Source organism: Rousettus aegyptiacus, unplaced genomic scaffold, assembly GCF_014176215.1.
Source record: "Rousettus aegyptiacus isolate mRouAeg1 unplaced genomic scaffold, mRouAeg1.p scaffold_m13_p_7, whole genome shotgun sequence".
NCBI lineage: Eukaryota > Metazoa > Chordata > Mammalia > Chiroptera > Pteropodidae > Rousettus > Rousettus aegyptiacus.
The window spans coordinates 34183298-34207999 of record NW_023416310.1 but is presented as its reverse complement, the minus strand read 5'-3'; the positions used below and the strand labels follow the sequence as shown (position 1 = coordinate 34207999).

At 39.1% G+C, this 24702-nt stretch overlaps 1 protein-coding gene and 1 pseudogene across 6 annotated transcripts in view; both read right to left on the bottom strand.

Annotated features, from left to right (window-relative positions):
- EML6 (EMAP like 6) overlaps positions 1-24702 on the bottom strand; it is a 220539-nt gene that overhangs the window by 29745 nt on the left and 166092 nt on the right. For all 6 annotated transcript variants that reach the window (XM_016130157.2, XM_036225002.1, XM_016130160.2 and 3 more), the window contains 4 exons: positions 22572-22660; positions 18295-18471; positions 11190-11391; positions 10964-11090 (listed from right to left, as the gene is read on the bottom strand). In XM_016130157.2, the coding sequence (XP_015985643.2) occupies positions 10964-11090; positions 11190-11391; positions 18295-18471; positions 22572-22660 (595 nt within the window). The remainder of the gene's footprint in view (positions 1-10963; positions 11091-11189; positions 11392-18294; positions 18472-22571; positions 22661-24702) is intronic.
- On the bottom strand, positions 17706-17821 carry LOC118606080 (annotated as a pseudogene).

The window sequence follows — 24702 nt, the reverse complement described above, 5'->3', positions numbered from 1 at the left end:
GTTACCACATCGCCACCACACAACAGTAGAAAGAGGCAGGGTAAATGACCCTGGTAGCATTCGCCTCCTCCAAATGGAGATCTGAGAGATGTTCAGAGACTTGATTAAAACAATCAGACAACTCTGCCACTGTCTTCTAAGAGACATTCCCTTTTGATGCAATCTCTCTGCGTGGGTTTGAAGTAACTGATTACACTGTAGGAGGATGATTTCCTAGGTGTATTAATCTTTTTTAAAAAATAACTTTAGAGCACTTTACTTCTGGATTTTTATGTCCTGGGACATTCTTTGTTCTAAAAAACAAACAAACTATTCTCTAATGAATGGCAGGTTTAATTCCTAAAAGTATCCATTATGTGGACAACATTACTTTGCTTTAAACAACATAGAATATCAAGAGATTTGAATTAAAAAATCATTTATGATGGTAGCATTAAACTCCCTTTAAAAATTATTCAGCTTTTGGTGGAGCTACATAGCTAAACGATAGGCCTGTTAAATGATTAATTTCAGTGTTTCAGGGTTTAATAGATATTATAACTTCAGTTCCTTCCACCTTGCTACATTCTACCTGCTCGGGTGAGCTTTGAGTGTAGAATTCTCATTGAATCAAGGGATGGAGGGAAGAAAGATTTAGCCTAGAAATGCTCTGGAGGAGTAAAGATACTCCCTCTCTGTTCACCCTACACATGAGCAATCACTCTCCCAGGGTAAGGTTTGAGCTTCACTTATACACAACATATATGCAACTGTGTGTCTCTGTACTAACTTGTAGGTTATGTAAGGTCACTCTATCATCACAAATGGGATTGAAATGCAGAATTAGAGGTTCCTATTTATTGGGACAAGTGTCAAAATAGGATGCAGCAGTTTTGACAGATCTCAGTCTGGAAAATTCATCAGTACCTGCAAGTAAGATTGTCAGTTCCTAGCAACTGACAATACAAACTCATACAGCAGCTATTGATTAACGATGACAAAGGGCGTCTGTGAGGCCTGTGGAGCTGCGGAAGATGCCAGGGGAGCCGGGCCATGCTATTCCTTGATATCACCATGGTGGGGAGCGCTGTCCACTTCCTCATGCTCATTGTGCCACAGGAAAACTTGAAATGTAAATTTACTGATTAAATAAAGCACTTTTTTAAAAACTGGGGCAGGTTCTCGCAGCAGATTTCTGTCCCTAAACATAGCATAAATATTTAGAAGAAAAACTTGGGATTAGCTATAGATGGTGGTTTGTTTTGATTCAGGGACAGTTATCTAAACCTTTCTCATATTTTTACAATATCACCTGTGAGCATGTTCTTTGTTTCATTGTAAATCTGCCAACAAAGAAGATTTGCATGTAAAAATAGGTGTGATGGCTACAATAACACAGAATTTTATTTTCAGTTGTTTTTGCCTTGGGTTAAATAGATTTAAGCCAAAAAAACAAAACATTTTAATTCCTAATGGACAGATGGTATGAGATTATAAAATCAGTTAACCAAGAGCAGTCCCACAGCCAGTTGGGGCATCACCAGATTCTACATGGGGTCATGCCATCTCCCACAAAGAGAAAGCCACCCGAAGGGGATAACAAAAGGAAGGTAAAAGTTATTGACAAAGAATGGATTTATAGGCCATTTTGGGGACAGATTAATTTATTTAAACATTAAGAGAAGCATGCTAAGTAAATTCAACGTTCATCTACTCATTCAAGAAATATTTGTTGACTGTGTACTCTACAAGACACTGGATTAGGCACATGGTAGAAGCCATGGTAAGACACAGTGTCGATCCTCAATGTACTGAGTCTCATAAGTTTTCAATTCAGTGAAACTTTAAATATCTTGATGCTACAGACTCATATTAAGAAACCAATATTAAACTTTTCCCATATTTTTTAAGGGGAAAGGTTTAAGAATTAAATCTTAAGGATTAAAAAAAAAACCCTATTAATTTGGGAGCTGAAACAAACAAACCCCTATAACATTTCTTTATAAATCTATGGTGTACAGTTTTCTTTATAGGACTTTCTTTTCGCTTAAGTTCATAAATCTGTACAAATCAATTGAAAAAGAATATAGGATACTAGGAGAAGATAAACTTTAGGGCCTTCCTGATTCAGCCCTAAACGTAGTTTAAGAAAAAGTTTGGAAAATTCTACTGCTAGAGAGGAATTTTGAGGTCATTTAGTGCAAGGACCGGTAAATTCTCATATGAGGGGACCACCCTGGTCTGCTTCATTGGGGGTCCTCTGGGAATTTAGGATATCATAACACTGCCTGAGGAAATGCTGTCGGCTCCTGCCTTAAGTAACCATATCTATAGCTTTTCATATACTCTAAAATTAAGAAACATTACAATGTCTAACTTTTGTGTTGTCATCTTTCCATCATTCATATCACTGTCCTATTCTGATAACCAAGCAGATTGGTGTCAGAAGTGAAATTAATGCCAAGAAACCTTCCCCTCCCCCCGCCCCCCATGAGCCATTGCTGGATTCAGCCAGCCATTTTCCAGGTAATCACTGGATACCTGCTGAGGTTTTATATAAAAGAAGAAATACAAAGGAGCTAGTTTGGCTTTGATTCTCACTGGGCTAACACTTTTTTAAAAAGTCAGAGATTACAGAACTAAAAAAATACAACGGGAAATGAAGATGCCAAAGGGTTCAAATGTTGGAGAGATAATGGTAATAATAACAAAGTCGATATAAAACTATCGCTAACTAACCTTTGCTTTAAAAATGGCTAAGGTGAGCAATTATTTTAAGCAAAAAAAAAAAATTTAGCTATGAGTATTTCTACTTTAAAATATGTGCACTGAACATTTCCCCTTACAGGCAGCTTGTAACTTTGTCACTTAGGAAAAAAAACATTAAAGGACAGAAATTTTAAAATATGATTTTCTAATTGTTCAGGGACCCCATTTCTGGAAACCAAGTGGCATTTAATTAAGACACAAAACTTGATTGTATAAAAGAATTATTTCTTGAAACTTCCTTCTAGAAGATGGTTGTGTATATACATGTTACGTGGCCAGGTAAATATGCTGAATATCTAAATATATCTAATAAATTGATGACTAAAACTACATATATCATAATTTCTACATTTTTTTCATAATTCAAAAGCAAACTACATTAAACAATATGATTTAAGTGTTAAAAACTAACTTTTCTACTTTAGGCTTTTTTTTAAAAAGAGAAAGATGACCTTCCCTATCTGAGATAAGCAGAAGAGGCTCCAGCAAGCCCAAGGTCTTTCTGAGGAAACAAAAAATATGTATCTGCTCGGTTTTGAGTTTTGAGTTGTGGCCATAAGTTATGCAGCTTCTGTGGTGAGAAGACAGGGGCTGAGGGGAAAGTCTGAACCTCTCCTTTTAGTAAAAAGTGGAAAATGCTAGAATAAATAATGTTACAAAGATGGGTAGAAACAGAAAGCGTTAAGTCCTATATTCTATTATTCATCCCCAGATAGCCAAAAACTGCAAGCCTGAGCACCTGTTAATAAAGGACCTTGAGAGATACAGGCTGCTGACTCAGGGGCTCTGAGAAAATGGTCTTTGTGCTAACTACGGCATTCACTCAGAGAAATAGAAGTTAGTGAATATTTACTAGCCAACTTCCACAAAAAATAGTTCAATTCGTATTTATTTTGTATCTTATATGATAAATTTAAGTTTTTGTCTGAACACAAGTTCGAGGTTCCAACCGAATATATCAAATAAAAATCTCCATTGTTACCATTCCCCAAGCAGATGGCTAATCTAAGCAGTTTGGTGAGGAGACGAGGACAAATGGGCCAAAAAGTAGACATTTAAAAATAAATTATCATCCGTGGCCCCACCAGGTCCTACTAGAAAAACCAATGGCAGTGGGTCAGCTCGTTTAGATTTTTAATAAAAGAGCACGGTCCATGCTTGGAGATATTATTAGATCCTATTCATAAATTTTAAAAAATATGCCTTTGTGATTCGCCTCTGTGGTGATCATGCAGTTAATAGAAAGGCAAAATTGGGGTTGCATGATTCATGATTCATTGGATAGTGACACTAAACACGTCTATAGTTGTAAGTTTCTAATTTCTGTTTTATTTTCTTAAGGTGAAAATAAAAACCTCTGGAGATGGGCCAAAGATGTTTAAACATTATTTAAAAAATATTTGGGAATATCGACATGCAATGTGAATATAAAATTTCATTTCAATTAAAAAAGTTTTAATTTTTAGTGTACTAGTGTCTTTTATAAGGTGATTCTTGTGGCACCCCCAGACAGTGGTATAGAAGCTATGGTTCATCTAAACTGTTCCATTTAGCCTGGGTAAAGTTTTAAATGTCTAATGATTCTTGATATTGATTTGTCTGCCTTTACTGGCATCTTTAATGCCTGTATACAACTCTGTTATGATACTGGTATTACATACCTATATATATTCAAAGGTGTTTACAAATGATAGTGATTACTGTTTAACATTGAAATGGCCTGAGGTTCTTTTCGGTGGTAACAACATCAGTTTTTATCAGAAAAAAAATTTAATGAGAATGAGCTGGAAATTTTCCGAGTGCCCTTCCACATCTCCTCTCCACCCTTCCCCTCCTGCTCTGTGCCCTCCAGGCCGGCCACTGCAGAACTGTGTCAATGGACTCTGGCCCTTCAGCTTCTGACTGGATGCAACTCAAAGAGGCTCCAGATGGTGGACAAGGTGAGAGGAGAATGCAACTGGGCATTTATTTCCCTGACACTTCCTTGCTGGGACTCCAGTTGGTTACCTTCAGTCCTCCCCCTCAGGGTTCAGCTCCCTGAAAAGGTCCACTCCTACAGCTATGTTCTCCACTTTTGGCAACAGCTTTCTCCCCTGCCTCTTCAGATTCCGCATGGTGATGGTTTCCAGCTAATGCTGTCCCCAAGGTGCCGCCCTATCCCTGTTGTTTCTCTTAATCCTGCTCAAAAGTTTGTTAAGAGTTCCTTCATTAGGCTCTCCCCAAATTACTGCCTTTCGGAGTATCGCTTTTTGTTGTTGTTCTTGGGGCCACAACTGGCACAGAGAGCTCGGGCTAAACTTGAAAGACTTAAGTTATTTCTTTTCCTGTCTACCGATTTTATGAAATTCTACCTAAGGTACTCTGTGTCCTATATTTTTGTATACTTTGAAGTCACTTTTAGGGAGCTTGCACCGAGAATCAAAACCAGAAATGAGAAAGATTTCTGAAGTTTTAGACAACACTATTCAATGTAATGTTCTGAAATACAACATACAATATGGTACACCGAAGACAGCAAAAAACAAAATGCCTGTAAAAACAAGGCATAACAAGGAGCTAAATTTAAAAATCAACATAAACTCAGGGTCTTAACAGAAGTTATTGTTGTTGTTTTTTTCTATTAGGTCTCTAATAATTTAAGCAACCCCTAGTGGTTATGGGGAACAAACTAGTGTGCCTGCAGGGACAGGAAAACCGAAGTGGAGTGTGGGACCTCTTCTCAAAACACAAGGACAATTTCCGAAATACGCAGTGAGTGGTATTGTCACAAAGCCACATACATCAACCCAAAGAAAGTTCTGCTAAAAACTAGTGACGATTTAAACATGAAACAATGACGACAAACCATTCGTTGCAATCAGTTGAACCTAAAGAAGGTCATACTATTACTTCAAGAAATAAACAATTTAAACTATACTTTAAAAAAGGAATATATACCACTAGTAATCACTTAACTGGTACTCAGTTTGTCATTAGAAATGAGGTTAGAAGGAATGAAAAATGAGTTATTTTTTAAAATGTCAATTGTTTAATTAATATGCCTTCACCTTCTTGAAAATTAAAGTTATCAGTTGGAAATATAAAAAATATTCTTCCTTTTAAGTTGATGCTATGAAATGCCAAATCTTAGGCCAGAGGACAATTGATAAAAATGGAATTTGGACTGACCTGAAACTTGGGCCTCTTGGGGGAGATGTCCCTAAAAGTTGACCTTCCCCTTCCCATCTTACTATGTACACTGCTCATGGACATCTAGGGGCTGGCCAAGCACAGAGTATTTCTAAGAGTCTGAGAGGAATTCACAGGAAGATGGGAAGATGAGAATGATAAAGTTTTTGTGCCTGGCAGAATCTTTACTCCACAGGGACATCGTCTACATCTCAGTAGGCATTTGGGAGACTAGGGAAGCTGGTCCTCAAAAAGGATATTGTGTTACCTCTTACATTATGTTTTCACTTCCACAAGTGTCTGTATCTTTTGCCATAACAACAAATAAAACCTTTACATGCCCTGACTGTTGGCATCTTCCAACATTCATATTACTGTCCAGTTGTGCAAAAGATGCACATGGCAAGGATAAGAATCCTTGATTGTCCTGCTGAGGGTGATATGGGCATGGACCAGTGACCACTGTATATTTCACCTCTCCCTCCTTCCAAGTGGTAGTTTAAAACAATTATCCTCGTCTATCCTGTCTTCATCACTGTCTATTGGGTGTGTTATGGTGGTTAACATTATTAGCCACGGCACCTGAGAAGATTTACCTGGACCTGGACAGGAAGACTTTATAACTCCCTGAGATTCTGGATGTGGGGCTGGATACAATAATGATTGAGATGCTGGGATGTCTCTCTTTGGGGAGGGGCTAATTACGTTTTCAATCATATGTGGGATAGTTTAATTTGGAGCATTTTAAGAGCATGTATGTGACGACAAAAGGGTGGAGTATAGCAGACATTTCCTGTTGAGTCCATTGCTGCTGGTCTATAAATTGTCAAAGGTTAATATACCTTAGGTCATAGTGATGGACTCAACATGACCTGCCAGAGCAAATAGTACATCATAAGACATTTGTGGGGCCTTGTGAAATCAGAGGCAGTTTTTCCCTGCTGATTTTGAACCACAGAGACTATAAGATCCAGGTACTCCAGCCATTTTTCTACTTGAAAAATTGTAATAACCCAGAGAAAGCAAAACTGAGATGGAAAGAGAACAGAGTTCTGGCAGTAAGATTTGCGTTCCCATACCACGTGACACCTGAAGTCACTGTATTCCTGGATTTCAGGTGTGTGAGCCAATGGGTTTCTTTGCTTAGGCCAGTTTGCACTGGGTGACCCGCTTAAAAGTAAACACCCTACCTTAAAAATCAAAAAATGATATATAAACGAGGTATGACCCTGATAATGTATTGAAAATTCATAATTTTATAGGTGACTCTAGTAATCTGGTACTGAACGAACTTTAAGGATTTTGTTCCCTGATGAGCTTGTGAAAAAAATTGTTTTTACCAAAGTCAGAACATAGGATTTTTGTACCATTTCTTGTGCTGTGATGATGGTAAGGATTTTGTTTCTCACATTGCTCTGAAAAACTGTGTTTTATCTCTTTTTTTTTTCTCAAAAGGAATGTCCTGACTTTTAAAATATTTACTCAATAATAAATTTAAGTTTGCAGATGGGCAAAACAGTTATTAAATTATGATTAAAAAAATGGCAAAGTAAAAGATGAAGTCAAAAGTTGAGGGCAAGGGGAAGAGGTGGCTGGAAGCTGGGAGCTGAAGAGGCAGGAGAGGCTTAGAGAATTGTTCTAGACCCAAATTAGATAGAGTCAGCGGGGGATGAAGGAGAGCACTGTAGGGCAGCCCCAAGTGTCTAAATGAGGTCTGAAAACAAGGATTCTCAACACTGGAAAAGATTTTAGTGACGTTGCTCATCCACAAGCAGCAGGAATGCTCACAGGCTGACCAAGGTCTGGGAATAGGCCGGACAAGTGTGCCGGGGTGACAAAGGCAGGCTCCCCAGCACGCTAGAGCAAAACGGAAGTGGGTGACCAGGACACTCGATAAACACTTGGAAGGAATTATATGTTTGTGGGATTCACCCAGTATTCCTTTGAGAGCAATTACAAGTTACTCTCAGCTTTCCCCTTTTTGAAAAGATTGGAATTGGAGATCAAATGTCTTCTGAAGAATAAGAACTCACAAGGTGTTGGAAATTGTATAAAGAAGCACAATTGAAAGCTTCACAGCTATTTTAAAATCAAATAATAAAGTTGCATTAGAAATAATCTATGACGCCTTAAGTTTTAGCAATTAGGAATTCAGTTGCTTAAAAAAATAATTGATGTAAAATGTTCAACTGCCTTCAAGGCATGGTTCACAATATGACAGATGCCACACTCGTCTCATGGTTTCTAAGGTAGAGGGGAATTTAAACTGAAGGTAGAACTGCCTGAAACATTGGTAAAAGGCAAAATAGCTCCCTGCACAGAGTGGGTGTTCAAAGTTCCTATCTCTTGTGACCCTCATCTATTTATCTCCCATTAGTCTTATGGGTGCATGTCTTGGCACAGATGTTTAGAAAAGGCACCCAGGTATAGGCAGGTACCTGCGGGTATATACACGAAGCAACAATAAAGGGAAGGTCCAGGAGACCCTCTGCCTGACCAATCAGCAAGGTTTGAAGCAGTCAAGGAAGCAGCATCAAGGTTGACAGTCGGAATATTCCCAGAGAGAACCTGGGTGCTGCCTGGCCTCATGTTCCTGATGTCTGAGATCTCCAGTATTTTTCTGTCTCTACCTCTCCTTCATGCTCAGGACACTGGAGTCCACGTAACCCATTTTGTACCCACGTGAGGACTCAGGTAAGCTGTCTGCCTCACTTATTGTTAAGAGTCCTCCCTTTCTCAGGGGCTCCTGCCCCAACTTCCCGTTCTCATCCTGCTTTCTCACAAAATTTCTGAAGGCTCTGCCTTGCCTGGTGTCACTTGATATGGGACTCAAATCTTCCTGCCAGAACTGTTCTCTCCCCATCTCGGTTCTGTCTCTTCTGCAGTTCAGAAGCTGCCTACAGTCCTATCTCTGAGGTTAAACTTCCCTAAAATTACTGACAAGGACTAGTGGAGATTCCTTGTTCTTGGTTTTGAGTAGGATTTGCACCCATGAGGCTGCTAACTCAGACACCACTTCCTGCTCCTTCCCCGCTCACTCCTTCCTGGTGTGGTCCTGCTTTGCTCCCAGCATGCTGTGCAGCTGGCATCCTGCTCTCTGGTTACAGCCCCCTGGGGGAACTGATGCTGTCAAGGCTTTTTAATTTAGCAAAGACTTTGCTATCTATAGAAAGGGCTTAATTATTCTCTGGACCCTGTATTTATCTTAAAATTGTTTTCTTCACTACACCCTGGTGTGAATTATTTTCTAAAATGCCAGTAAAGTACTAAAATAACTTCCCCTATATCTCATAATACCGTGAAGCATTTTGTCTTGAAAAATAAAAAACAATCCTGTGTATGCTATGAATAAGTTCCTACTCTGGCATGTTGAAGAAGATGAAGTAGCTTCAAAATTCTTAAGATTAAAAATTCTTCTTAGGGTCCTCTCTACTACTTGTCTCCCAGTTGTTCCTAAATTGAGAAGCGTGAGATTTTTACAGACCTTCCCGAAGAGACACCAGGACCAAGAAAGGTTCAGATGAGCCTCAGTTTAGGTTAGAAACTAGCTATAGTGTTTGGAATTAGGAATTTGTTTACATTTCTACATCTCAGTGGCCAGTCCAAATCACAGTATGATGAAGTGAAGTACTTACTGGTTGTATAAATCAGCCACAAAACACCTTGGAATAATAGCCAAGTCAACTCATTACATAATGGTATGTGAAATTGAAAAGGTTAAGTAATTTCTTTTTAAAAGAATGTTTAATTTAGGCCAAATGTTTTCTTAGAGTAAACGATTTAAGTAGGAGGGTTATCCATGCACTTTTGTGCAGATGGGGTTTTTTTCCTTTATTTTTAGAATGAGGTCTTTTAAAATTATTTTTTTGAGGACACTAAAAACCTATGTTGAAAGCAAAATAAATTATAATTTACAGACTACTATAGAAAAAAGAGGACTCTGAACCTTCGATAGTAATATCTAACAAAGATGCTAGGGAAGAATTAAGGTTTTTTGGCATTGGATTTTTTTTGCAATCTTCCTGCCTGTAGCACACCCCTATTTATCAAGTTTATTTTAACATTTGGCACTGAACTGAAGCAGGAGGGATAAAAGACATTTTATTTCTTTCTATCTAAAGACCCACCTAATAGTAAAAGGTGATAGATTATATTCATTGAATAGTTATTATTAGGCAGAAATCCATGCTAAATGCAAAAAAAAAAAAAAAAAAACCCAACTTTAATCTCATCAATTATACACATGAGACCAAGGGACTTGTGACAGCTGAACCCATGTCAGTGAGAAGAGCCCACAGAGAATTCTTAAATATCATTGAGACCTATGAAATTCTTTTTAGATATTAGTTTTTAGTCAATATTTATCCTCCCCAGTATCAATATGGTAAATTAAGTAATAATAGTAATCATGAGTTTTCTTTTTTTCAACAAATTTTAAAGTGTAAGACATTTTATCAATTACGGTAATAACTTATAATAAATAGCACATCAAAAATGCCTAAAATAATACCAGTAACCTTCCTTCTACACAGAGGATCCAAGACAACAAAATCAAATTCGTTATGCCTGGAATCGCCAAACACACCTGAACAAATCTGGGCAGGTGAAGACATAGTAACAGTAGGTACAGCAAGTGATACAGAGTAATGCACGGACTCTGGTTAGAATGAAAGATTATTTTTCTCAACCCACAAATATTTCTTCATGACCTTAGAGGCCTGCCCTCCTTCCTACCTCTCTAGTCAGCATCCTCTCCATCAGCCACCACATTCAGGACAGCAAGGAAAGCCTCATCCAAACAAACCTCAGGTATATTCCAGTCACATTCCATAAACAGCTTTAGCAAAGTGCAACCTACCCTTTGCCATTTATTGAGGGCTACAGGAGGCATCCCGCAACTTAATCCTATGTGCAGGTGAAGACTGTATGTACACATACATAAAAGACTAGTTTAAGTAGTAACTTTGAGGGCAAAGAAAATGCACTCCGGTTTAAATGAGTTTGTTATCAGGTGTAATGTATGCAGACAAACCTGGCGACACCATACCTTTCTTCCATTGAAACTTCTTTCATCTGCTGGTGTGGTTTGGTGCCCTCCATTTCCCTGATGCTCACAGCATAGATCTTGGTAGTGTAATCGATGGCCTTTTCTCTAGCAACGTCACTGTCGTAGCCTCGAACAACAGAGAGGGATGGGGAGTGGAGTCGGTTTGCTGCGGCTCAGGAGGGGACGGGAAAGGCGGCACAGCTGGGGCGTGGCAGTCGGGGCTCACCTCCATCCTCTTCTGCGTCGGTGTCCGACTCCTCACTGTCCACCAGCTTGCTCTCTTGAGTCCCCACAAACTCCCTGGTCCAAATCATCAAGGCCGTGTCAGCGCCACCTACCGTGAGCAGCACAGAGTCGTTGTGCAGCCATCTCACGTTGGTGACATGTGCACTGTGTCCCACATACTTCTTGAACTTCGCATGCTGGCCCTGTGAAACCAGAAACTGACAATTACCCCATGTTGGAGTCTCATTATTCCTGTCTCTGTACTATTTCATCCATGTTATTCTCTAGAGTGGCTCCTACTGGACACAAATGAAACAGTTTATTTATGCAGCATTTTTTTTACATTTCTTTGGAACGTAAGCTCCATGAGGACAGGGACTACATCTCTTTTTTACCCCTAAAACATTACCTGGCTCATCGTAGGTGCTCAATCAATACTATGTGAGGAAACGAATGAAATGTTAGACTACAGAACCTATTTCTGGAAGCAAAAGGAAGTCTAAAAAGTTTATTTCCATTCCTCTCAAACATCGAATATGCATTCTCCGCGGGTCTCTAGTGTAAACTCCCGATTGTGAGTCTGGCTGACCGTTGAGATCAGCATTGTTCTCCCAGTCGTTCCCCACACTGGTTTTTGTACCAAAGCCCAGACTATGACAGAACAGCAAGGGACTTCTCGATCCTGAGGCCTCGAGTAAGATTTAAAACATACACAACAGTTTCTGCCATGGACATGGAAACAATTTCTAATGCTAGAAACACTCAAATGATTTATTAAAAAACAAAATATGCTCCTTTTCAACAAACATGGATGAATAAATAGAACCCAATTTATTGATAATTACTGCAAGCTCTTCCGTGTGGCATGCCCAGGCCACCCCGCCTTTATCCCCAGGTGGGGAAGGGAGAGAGCAAATGTGAGTCAGCAGTTCACTCTGGGGCCACCCTGGCAAGTGGTGGGAGCTGACGCTGGCACCGAAGCCAGCTTCCATTTCTGGCGCATGAGCTGCGGCCTGGTAAAAACAGCTTCCGCGGCAGCCATTTAGAGGAGGAGAGTTTTTCCACCCTCTCAGCAACTCCCAGGGAATACCTTACGCAATGCGGGAAGTCACGTGTACTTTCTGAGGTCATGAGGGTGCCATCAGTGTCCCACATGAAAGCTTTATTCAATAATTGACAAGAGGCTTCCAGAGGGTTTTGGACTGGTGTGCTGGAGAACCTGAAACCCCCACAGGCATGCGGCAGGAGACAGGTGTGGGAGGGCGTGTGACTTTAGAACTCCCCCGTAGAGCTCTCTCTGTGTTTGGCTGACCCCCGCCTGACAGCAGAGTGGAACCGCCCACTCCTCAGCAGAGTACTGGCTGTAGAAAAGTGAGGGAAGCAAACAGGTGGACAGCATTTCCAGGAAGCCCTCTGGAGCCACGAGTTTGCTAAGGGAATAGGCAGAGCAAAATAAGGATTTTCAAGGAAACCCACTGTGTGACCATGTGAGGTCCAGAAGACATGAAAACAAAGAGGACAGTCACAGAGGCTGCAACCACGTGTCCTGCTGGTCCTCCTGCTAGGAGCAGGAACCAAGTCATTGTATACGCTGCAAATGCAAGCCGGTTTCTTGAGAGGGAGAGAAAGTAAAAAAGCTTGAGATATGCCTCTCTGTACTCTTATTTCTATGAGGGGCACAGGGTTCTAGACAGGATAGAAGAAAGAATCCAAAAAGAAAGGTTTAGGAGTAAACATATCCTAAGGTGATCAGAATCTTCCTAGAGGGGAAAAAAGTGACACAAAGGAGTAAGAGAAAGGGAAAAATTCTGAGTCGCTGAAGCTATTTGACAAAGCCAGTGTTCTTCCAGCCAAGGTTAACTCAAGATTCTCAGAATAGGAAGCAAGATCACTGCTCCAAGGAACGGTAAAGGGAATTCACAGTTATTAGAAGGTTCCAGGAAACCAGCTGCTCCCCCAGGAGGAAGAGGCTGGCAAGGATGTGTGGTGGTTCTCATAGGGCCTACGGAAGGAGTCTCCTGAAGACCTGGCACAGTCAGTTGGATGGGCTCTTTCTGGATCATCATGCCAAATCGTGTATTTCTGCTACACCCATCAGGACTCGCTACTCTCCTCTTCCTCCGAGTGCTGAAAGAATGGAGAGTCTGGGATATGTCTCCAGAGTGCTGGTTGTTAACCGCTTTTAGGTGAGAAATTTCTGAGAATCTGATGCAAGCTGTGCACCCTCTCTCCACATTCACATTTCACATACGGTTTCTCTGTACGTAAAATTTTACCATATGAGCCTCCTCTTTGAAGAACCACTCTCTTGAGCCTTTGACATTCTGAGAAAGACTCTTAAGGGTGGGTTTTAAAAATGTAAATGACCTGGTGACATTTTAACTTCTTCAGTCTAGTGTTAGGGCACAGCTTTGGAAGGGAAGGGAGGCTGTGAGAAGCAATAGGCTAGCTACACAGATGGTGTCAAAGGACAGAATTGCCCATGGTTTAAGGCATTGGAAAATGGGTGGGCTCTGGCAAAAGAGAGTCTATCTCGTGGAGGATGGAAACAATATGATTATCAGGGGACTAAGGACCTCATTGAAAATATTTTAAACTGTAAGACTGAATATATAAAGACCCATAATTGTCATGGAAAGGAAAATGCCAGGAAGAGATGCCTAGTAACTCATAGGAGGACAGAACAGGAAAAAGGGCCAAGAAGAAGGCACAAGCTTAGAGTCTAACAAACAGGACTTGAGTTTTGAACACAGAGAGAGCTGTGTGGTGACAAAATTTCATAGTTATCACTAAGACTTGACTCAATGGAGCTCAATACTTGGAATACTGTAATGGGGTACTATCAATCCAGCTGGGCTGCCATAAAAAAATATGACATGTTGGGTGGCTTAAACAACAGAAATTTATTTCTCACAGTTCTGGAGGCTGGGGAGTCTAAAATCAAGGTGCCAGCCAATTCTATTCCTGGTGAGAGCACTCTTCCTGGCTTATGAACACGATGCTCTCATGGTGGGCTCCTTTGCCCTCTCTCTATCTCCCCCGCCCTCCCCCCTGCCCTCTGTGTATGTGTGTACGTGTGCACTCATAAGCGCAGAAAGAGAAAATGAGCTCTTTGGTGTCTCTTACGAGGGCACCAATCTTATCAGTTCAGGGCCTCATTCTTAGGACCTCATTTAGCCTTAATTATTTTTATAAAGACTTTATCTCCAAATACAATCACATTGGGAGTTAGGGATTCAAGATATGAATTTTGATGGGAGCATAGTTTAGAACAGGCGAACTTTGTCCAACACACCCAGAGCATTGGAGGAGTGTAACTACACTGCTGGAAATATTCATCAGCTCGAGCCTACGTATTTGGAAGGGTAAGTGTGCAAGAAAAATCGGGTTAAAAAATGAGGAAGAGAAGTGATACTATCAAAAGAGTTTATATTGGCCAGTGGTTTTTGAATACTTTAAATTATGAAATCTTTTCTTCAATCAAATCTTCCACAGTAAAATTCAAGAATAAAAAGATAACACAATCCAACTTAAAATAGTAGATAAAAGATTTGTACAAACACTTCACAAATGGCAAATAAGCAAATTTAAAGTGCTCAGAATCATTAGTCATCAAGGAAATGCATACTACAAACACAATGAGTTCACACTGTCTTCTCCCTAGGGCGGCTAAATTTTACAGGTCTAACAACACTGAATGTTGGCAACTGGAGCTCTCTTACATTTTTGGCGGGAATGAAAAATGGAAAAAGGTCTGGCAGTTTCTTAAAAAGTTAAATATACATTTCTCCCTATGACCCGGAAATTCTACTCCTATGTATTTACTTAAGAAAAAGAAAATATATGCCCACAAGGATTTGACCAAAAATGTTATATCAATAGCTGTGTGGATAAACTGTTATATTCATACAATGGAATTCCACTCAGCTATAAAAAGGAAGAGATTATTATTACACACAACAAAATGGAGAAATCACAGAAACATCATCTGAATGAAAGAAGCCACACACAAAACAGTACTTGATTATTCCAGTTATGTGAAATTCTGGAACAGGTAAAACTAACCTATGGTGAAAAACGATGAAATATTTTTTTCATGAGGTTAGAATTGGGGTAGAGAATGATCCAGAAGAAACATAAGGAAGTTTCCTGGGGTGATGATAATGTTTTATATCTTAATAGGTATTTGAATTACATAGATGTGTTTGTCAAAGCTCATCAAAAGGAATCTTAATACCTGTGCATTTAAATTGCATATAAATTTTACTTTAAAAATACCATAAATTAATGTTGGATTCTAGGTAATGATATGTATTCTGAGTCATTTAGGAGTAAGTATCCTGATGTCTATAATTTACATTGAATTATAGACTCTGAGTATGGGGTTCTAGTTCACTATATTATTCTTTCACTTTAGCTGTATGCTTAAAAATTTTTATAACAAAATGTTGGAAAAAAACTTATATAGAAGGTCAATTTATTAAACACAAAACAGAGTTGCTCTCATTGAAGCAGAGGTGGGACCCCAGAACCCATTCAGTTGGCCCCTACTGTGTTTCCTGGGGTGGACCCTGAGGAACCTCCTGGAACTCCGGGACACAGCTTGACATTACTGCTACAGATAGCACACCTGGTCAGGCCAGGTACACAGATGATGAATTTCCAGGATCAACAATAAATCTAGCACAGGAGCATGATACAATACCAGTATGGGGATTTCAGCTATCTGGATATCTGCCAAAACCTTAGTCTAATAGTTGGGCATCATTAACTTCTTGACTTTTCCTACTGACACTCTCATTTAAAAAAAAAAAAATGTAGAAGTAGCAAGAAAAATTGCTACATAAGACTGAATTCTGATCAAAGAGCAAGAGCTGGTAAGAGACAGTGAAGTGACAGATCACTGAGAGAAGGCCACCAGGTGGTTTTGAAAGTGAAGGGAAGACTGGATATAATTAGAAATGAATCTTAGAAAAGGCTACCAAAAATTATTTTCTGACATGATATTAACAAATGAAGGACAGAGGAAGGCGTCTGAAGATACCAAAGTGGCTGCAGAGGGAACTGGTGGGTTGTTTTATGTACAAATGACAAGAGGAGGAGCGAATAACGAAGGATGAATTCAAAAGTCTTGCACAGACAACTTTAATACCGTTTCAGGAATGTTAAAGTCAAAAACTAAGACAATCACAAAGGTTTTCATGTATACAGGGCTGAAAGAAAAATAGAGAAAAGTTAAGAACACTTCTTTTAGATCAGATGGTTTAAGACAAACAGAAAGCAGATTTACTTATTTCTTCTATTAAAGAGAATGCTCTTCAAACCAGAAAGGCAAAACAGAGCTCATGTACTTGAGTACAGGTGCCTTCAAATGTGACCACAGAAATAAGATCAGTAATAGTGGAGGAATTTAGAAATCAGGAGAGGTGACACCAAACATAAAAATGTTCCAGTATCCAAAAGGGAAAACAAATAGAATCTAGCAAAATATTGATTCACGAGTTGATGTAATCCTTGGAAAATGCTAGGGTGAATTATTACACAAAACATCGATAAGCACACGAAAAGGAAGTAACGATTACTAGGCAGCAATAGGGGTTCACTGTGAACTATCCCCATGTCTGTTACTGGCTGGTTTGTTAGAAGGCAGGATTAGAGATACTAGAGACACAGTTAATCTATCTTTTAGCGAGATATGTGCCAAGTCTTCAGTGATGTCTTGCTAAATGAGAGAGGGAAATATGAGCTCCCTGATGGCATAATCAGATAGACATAAATGTCTGTTACTGAGGAACTCTAATGACATGTGTGCATTAATAAACAGAATGTCAAACTAAATGGGGGCTCCTGGTGATGGTGTTTGGTTGTTCTAGTCTAAATTTTGTTTTCTTTCCAGGATTTAGAACTCATACTTGTGAAATCAGAGAATAATGTGATGTTTCAAAAAGTATTTAAAAGATGGCGACAGTTTGGAACAATGAGATAAAATAAACAAGATAAGTCTTATTTGGCACAAATATAAAGTTTTGTACTCAGAGTTTAGAAAGTCAATTGTTTGAGTACAAGATAGAGGACAACCTCAACATTTTTGGCAGTGACATCTATGATTCGATTGTGCAGTGTGGCAGCCCAAAAAACTGATGCCTTTTAGTTTGCTTTAAAACAAATATAAAGTTAAAACAAGAAGATAAGAGTCCTACTGTATCCTGATCTGGTCAGATTACATCTGAAGCACTGAATTCAGTTCCAGATTAGATTGTTTAAAATGGAATTGATAGAATGGAATGTGCTTAGAGGGAGGGAGAGCTAAACACCATGTCGCATGGCTGAGGGAACTGAAGATGTTTAGGCTGGAGAGAATGAGACTTCAGGGAGCCAAATACGATCCTATACATGAAGGCTGTTAACGAACTAGAATTACTCAATAATGATTCTGAAGGTAGAACTTTAGTGAAAGAGGAAAAAAATTCTGTTCAATATAGAACAAAACTTAAAAAAAAAACATTATTATTATTAATGCCTACAGCACCTGGTCTTCCTAGGTGGTCTCCCATCCAAGTACTAACCAGGCCCAACCTTGCTTAGCTTTTGAGATTAGACATCAGGCTTGTTCAGGGTGGCATGGCTGTAGACCACAGACTATGGCTCCATGGGAACATGAACCCAGGACCTTCTGTGGGTAAAGCAGACGTGCTAATCACTATACCATGGAACCATGTCCTAGAACAAAACATTTTAACAACTGAAGCTATTTAAAAATGAATCAGGCTGCTTTGTGAAATGGTAACTTCATCTTGAGAAGTGTGCTAGTACACGTTTGAAAGACATCAGTCTAAAGTGTAGTAAAGAACAGTTTTACTCTGCAGTTTGTGAGATGTTGGATTTAATGACCACTAAAGGCCTTTCGAGGAGAAATTCTAGGCCACCAGATTCTGACTCAAATTAGTAAATATCATGTCATGAAGGTTTTTATATAGCGTAAAGAATGATGATACTGTAGATAACCATATTGATTCTTTATGCCTTCGATACTTAAAAATCCACTTAAAATAGATATTGGGTTATTAATGACTGAGCAAGCATATATAATAAACATGCAATATTACCTTGACAGGATATGAAAAAAGCTTGACGAAACCAAAATCATCTCCAGTGGCTAGAAGGGAGCAGTCTTTGGTGAGACTGGCAGCGTTTACATCGGTCACGTCACTGTGTGCTGGCCAGATCCCCTCACAGGTGGGCCCCAGGACACAGGTCCATGTGTCCCACTCTATCTTCTCAATCTTAAAAAGGAGGAAAGAAAATTAATATACTTTTGCACAACCTAGAGATTTTTTTTTTTGCCTAAATGAAACAATTTAAGACTAAATAGTTCTAAATGACTGCCAACATCAGGTATTTGTGTTGGGTGCTGAGGTACACAAGTTCTAAGCTGCATTTTTAAAGTGGTAGATGCATTGTCTTAAGAAACCAACACTGCAGTCAAATATCCATATAAGATGAACATTTTCGAATTGTGGAAATCTGACAATAAAGTTTTTTTAGTTCTTACCTAAATACAATTTATCATTGTATAAACCACAAACCAGAGCAGAGTTTTTCAGTGCCAGCTCTATCGGCATTTTAGGCTTTGTTGTCAGGGGCCATCCTGTGCATGGTCATATGTTTAGCAGCATCCTTGTCTTCCACCCACTGGATGCCTGTAGCACCTCCTTCCCAAGTTGGTCCTAGACATCACCAAATGTCTCTGGGGAAGGGGGAAAAATTGCTCCCAACTGAAACCTCTGATCTAGATTGATCAATGGGACTGATCATCTAGCAAACTGATTTAAAAAGTTACAAGACATAACTTTCTAAAGATGGCTTTTTGGAGAAAAGAGTAATGAGATTCTGCAGCTAGCTTGATAACCTTTATGCTCTAGAGAGACTATTTAAAAAATCTGAAGAGCTCTTCATATGGTACTACCATAAATATAAATTTTATTCTTTAAAACTATTTTGTCTAAAATTCATGGACAGAACGTTTGCAATTTGTATAGGTTAAATGCTGAAAAAAAAATCGAGTCTTTTAAAATAAAACAGCAACAATAAACAATAATAGCACTGTGTATCAGACTTCTTGGAAGATTTCATCTCATTTACTCTCATTTAAGAATTGCCAGTACATCTTGACACTATAGTTTCTTTAGATAAGCACTTTAAAGCACTGTTTAGAATAGCATAGAAATCATTAGAGGACTATAGCTAAAATTACAAGCCAGACCACTCCCTTTGGATTTGATTACTGCTTTGTACACAGCTAATACACCTCTCCTCAATGCTGTTGTCTTCTGCTAGCTGTCGCTGCTTTGAAATAACAAGATAAAGATGCAGCCAAGATTTCAGTCATGTGGGGCAGTGCTAGTTGTAATTTAACATTTCAGATTTCTTCTCATTTAACATTCTATGTGTCTTCTGGAGACACAGAGAACTGGAACCAAAAACCTGCACTGGCCCGGTAACTTCGGGTGCCGCGAGCAGGGCCACAAACTGCAGGGACTTGAGATGGTTCCCACACTTCCCTCAGCTTCTTGAGGGGCGGTGGAGATTCCTCAATCCTTATGGCATTCTACACTGATCTCCACAGGAAGAGGATAAGGGAACCACCCCTGCTGCTTCTAGAAGCAGGCTTTCTGGTCACTGCCTCCTTTCCAGGTTTCAGAGTCTACTTCCGAGACCCTCACTACTCATCCTCAATGCTGCCTCCCTGGGTGGCACCTTCCCTGGCCTCATTATCTTGGGAGGAAAGTGGGGTGAGCTGGGATTGTTCATCATATAGTCACCCCAACAGAATATCCTTAGATCTGGACACTGTGCTCTGAGAGGGGGCAAATGTCTAATTTGTTAGAAGCTACAGAAATTGCATTGGAAATAGAGCATTTAGAATGACTCTTCTGACCCACAAAGCCCCAAAGGGGTAACTAAGCTTGTTAAAAATGCTGAAACATAGAAGGAAGGAGAGTCCTCAGTCTCTTCCTTAGCACTTTGCCAGATCACCATTTTCCAGAGAAGGCCACTCTGGAAGCCCACAGAGAAGACAGTCACACAAGTCACCACACACTTAGGAAGCAGAAGGAAAGTGAAGGTCTAGAGAGCTGGCCTCCTAGTATAGAGCTGCTTTAATTGCACCGAGCTGCATCAGATGGATTTAAATTGACATTTTAATATTTGTCATATTTAACTATATTCTGGGTATGCTTTCTGTTAGTTTCACTGTGGCTGTTTCTTTTTAAAAAACCTTTTAAAAAGGAGATTTTCAAAATCCTTCATATCCAGTTGAAGGGCCTGACAATACTGGTGATGAAAACCATGAGCTACCTCTTTGCTGCTCCTAGGAGTGGCAATACCAGGGAGGCCAGGCTGAAGCGACATGAGCTGCAGGGACTCCCCAGGCCACAGCACCAGAGCTCAGCCTCTGGAATAACAAACGTGCACCACAGAGTGAAAATGAACTCTTCAGAACCAGAGCCTAGCATTTCAGGAAGGCTGATAGCATGAATTTCCCTCTTACATAAATTATTCCATGTAATAATTGTTCTTCTGTCTCAAGTTGGCTTCACCTCCCATTCTCATCATTTGATTAAATTGCACTTTTAGTATTCTTATTCTGGGTCACCAGAATGGGATGGGAAAATATGGGTGAAGTGATGTAAAATGATGCTTAAAAACACAGAAGAAATTCCGGTAGAGTCACACAGAGACCTTTCAAGACTGGGATCGTAGCTCCATGGTCTTAATCTCTTGGAATCTTTATTTCTCTATATGTAAAATGAAACTGACAACTATCACACAAGGCTATTGTGAAAATTAAAATACGGGCATATGAAGTGCCTGACTCATTCAACAGATGTTCAGTGAATGAATGACATAATTAAAAATGTCCTTACTCAAGGCTATGTTTCTCCATATGCGACAACATGGTTGGATCTTGAGAGTATCGTGCTAAGTGAAGTAAGTCAGGCAGAAAAGGACAAGAACCATATGATTTCATTCAGATGCGGGGGTATAAAACAGAAAGCAACAAATGAACAACCAGGACAAACTCATGGACACAGACGGCAGTGCAGTGGGTACCAGAGAGAGCAGGGAGAATGAAGAGGGCAAGGGGGGAAAAATACATATTGACGGAGGGAGACTAGACTTTGGGTGGTGAGCTCGCCGTGAAGTATATAGATGTTGTATTATAAAATCGTATATCTGAAACTTATATAATGTTATTAACCAATGTTACCCCCAATAAATTATTACTTTATTTATTACTTTATTTTTCTCACCACCCATAGTTAGATGTCTTTCTGTCACCACATATTTGACTCCTTTTGCCCCATCTACCTCCCTACATGAGGTATCTACATAAGGACTGATCAGAGATAAATAAATTGGAATCGGGGGGTGAAATCAATTGATCTCATTAATAATTCCCATTAATACAATGCCATCCTCTACAATAACTTGTGATTTCCTAAGTACTGCATAAGTACTTCCTTTAGAAACTATGAAAACATTATAAACATGCACGTGTCCAAATGTCTCTGGGATTACGTTACGATACTGGGATAGTTTACGTTACTGGCAAACTGAAGAGAGAAGCAGGTGTTACCCCTCAGCAGTGCACTCTTCCCCATTTCTCCTCGAAGGAAGCAAAACTTCCTTTTCTTTCATCAAGGGTTACATCGCAAATAAATGAGTCATTTTGTCTCCTGGGACTAAGAGGACATTCTTAGAGCTCTATCGGGCAATGATCTTTTGGCCATGAGGGTAATTATATAGAAGCTCTGTGCAACTGAACTTTCAGGAAAGTGGTAGCTCATGGATTCAAAAATTTTATCTAGGCTTTGATTTCAATAATTAAAAAATTATATGTGTAGCTAAGGACATGAGGAAAACATGGAAAAAAAGCAGGTTGATAAATCAGGATGGTCAAGTCATGGATAGTTTTTGTTTTAAAAGATCTTTTGTCTTATTATTGCAGAGGATATTGTTTATTATTACACATAGTAAATATTGGGAAACTATGTTTCAAAAATTTATGTTTACAAGACACTTTGCACAAAAGAACGTGGTGAATGGAAAGCTTCTAAATTGTTAGCTTAGCCACTATATCATCGGGCACAGAAAAATTAGGTAGAATTACATGTGTGCATTGCTACATCAGTGATACAGTAAATTAGTACGTCCTCAGAAAGTATAAAACCAGGTTAAACAACCAGATTTAAGAAATGGTCAGGTATAAAGGTACACTAAACATAACTCATATTAATGAATAAGAATTGATAGGTTTTATTAAAATGCACATATTAAATCTTCATGAAATATATTTGTTAAATCAGTGTATGACTGTTACCTCTGAAGGTCTTATTATATGCCGTTTGCCTCTTGGAGCTTCAAAAAACAGTTGTTCTTTGGCACCCGAATTAACTTGCAATAATTTTCCTGTTATGATAGAATAAAGTAGAGAGATAATTAAACTCTGCATGTATCTTTTCATTATAAAGTGATAAGAGTGCCTGCAACTATTTTGATTCATTTTAGTCAAAGTCTCATGAATTGACTAAATATATGGTGAATTATTCAGAAATGTATGTAGAGGCAGTTAATTACATGGCATGGTACAAACTCCAAAGCTATGACTTTTTGAATATGGACCTTGTAAAATCTGACCTTGGACATTCTTTAAGGATAGAAGAATCAAGCTTGCTATGCTTCAGTCTGTTGTAATGAAAGTAGCTATTTTTCCAAAGCCTGACCAAATCTGTTTTTTGTTCTTTTCCCCGTAGCCTCTTAGCACCGAAATGTAGTAAAAGTAAACTGCTTTGGCAAGAATCATGAATTCGGATGTGAGAAACTTGTTGCAAGCATTCGCATTTGCTCAGGTCTAAATTCTAAACTTGCCCTTTAGAGTTAGAAACATGAAAACAAGGGTACACAAAACAAACTGTAAATGCTCTTTCCCCTCTCCCTTCCTCCATCTTACTTGAAAATCTGTAGAGAAATCCAAGACTTTCCCAAAACAAAATGTTGAGCAAAAATAGTCTTTTGGTCTGACGTAAAATTATAGTCTTGGTTTCATTTTGATGAATGTTGAAAAAGATTAGGTTTCCTAATTCTCCTCTACTATGTCAATAATCCTTTATGGCTTGAAATTTAAATGACTTAAAAAGTGTACTTTCTAGTACTTTTTTAGCATTTTTTTTTATTTATGGAAAATTTCAAACACTTACCAAAGTAAGAATAGTATAAAGAACCCCCATGTGCCCAAGGTCCGGTTTCAGCAGTTACCAGCACACGGCCAACTGTAGTTCCTGAACCTCCACTCGGGTTCTCACCCCAAATTATTCTGAAGCAAATCTCAGACAGCCTAATATCCCACCCGCAAATAACTCAGCTAACTCAGCGTATCTATACCTAACAGTCTCCTCCCCTCCTTTTACCATAACTATTCACAGCTAGGAGTCTTGTAATGTCCTTTTTGAAAAAATAATACCAAAATAAGAACTTTGTGGTTTGTATTACAATCGTTACCGGTTAAGTGGGCACCACCTAGGTCTGGAACCTAGCTTGGCTAACCTTCAGGAGTTGCAGATCTATTTCTAAGTGACTAATTAAAAACAAGGTTCTCTCATTTCATAACTGAAAACCTGAATCGTTTTTAATCTGCTGAGTTATAACAAGGTGGTGAGGGGGGTTTGCCCTTGACTGTAAATTTAAAAATGTTTCCTGTGAAACGGGCACATTTATGGCTAAACATACACAACTGAGGAAAGAAAAAAGGGAATTAAATTAGCTTTGGTTATTTAGCACTATAAAAAACATGAGTAACCAATAGTTTTTCAATGAACTAAATATATCTGCAAAAAATATTTTTAGGATTCTTGTGTGATTGTGAATAACGAAGGATGTGGAAAAAGGATTAAAGGATTCAAAGAAAACATTCCTTGAATATGGCTAATTTTAGAAGATTTTTGGTCATAACATCCTAACAGAACTCAAAGGATTGTAATTCTCAAATAAACCTAACAACTTACTTTATACCAGTTTCAAAGATCATATTCTACTTAGAAAAACAAACCAAAAACTATTAAAATAGCTCAGTGAAGTACTTAAGAATATTAGAAAATCTAAACACAAGAGACAAGTGCCAGAAGTGCTCCACAGAGCCACAGACACCTGTGGGGACCTACCTAGCCCATGCTCCTTCCCGCAGAACTGCCCTCCACATGACCCAAAAGGCGTCAGGCCAGAGACTGGGCAGGACAATCAAATTCTTTCCCTGGGAAACTGGAATCTGGGAGGCTGAATCAGTGGGTATTTTGCTGGAATTAAATGTGGACTTTGGGACTGAATGTGGCATTTGGGGGCAACGAAGAGTGGGCCATGTGCAAAAGAATTAGGGAAAGCCTGCCTGTGCAAAGAGGGGCCAAAAGCAGACACCAGACCAAGGGGAGCAGTGGACACTTTAATGAGCTGCCTAAGAG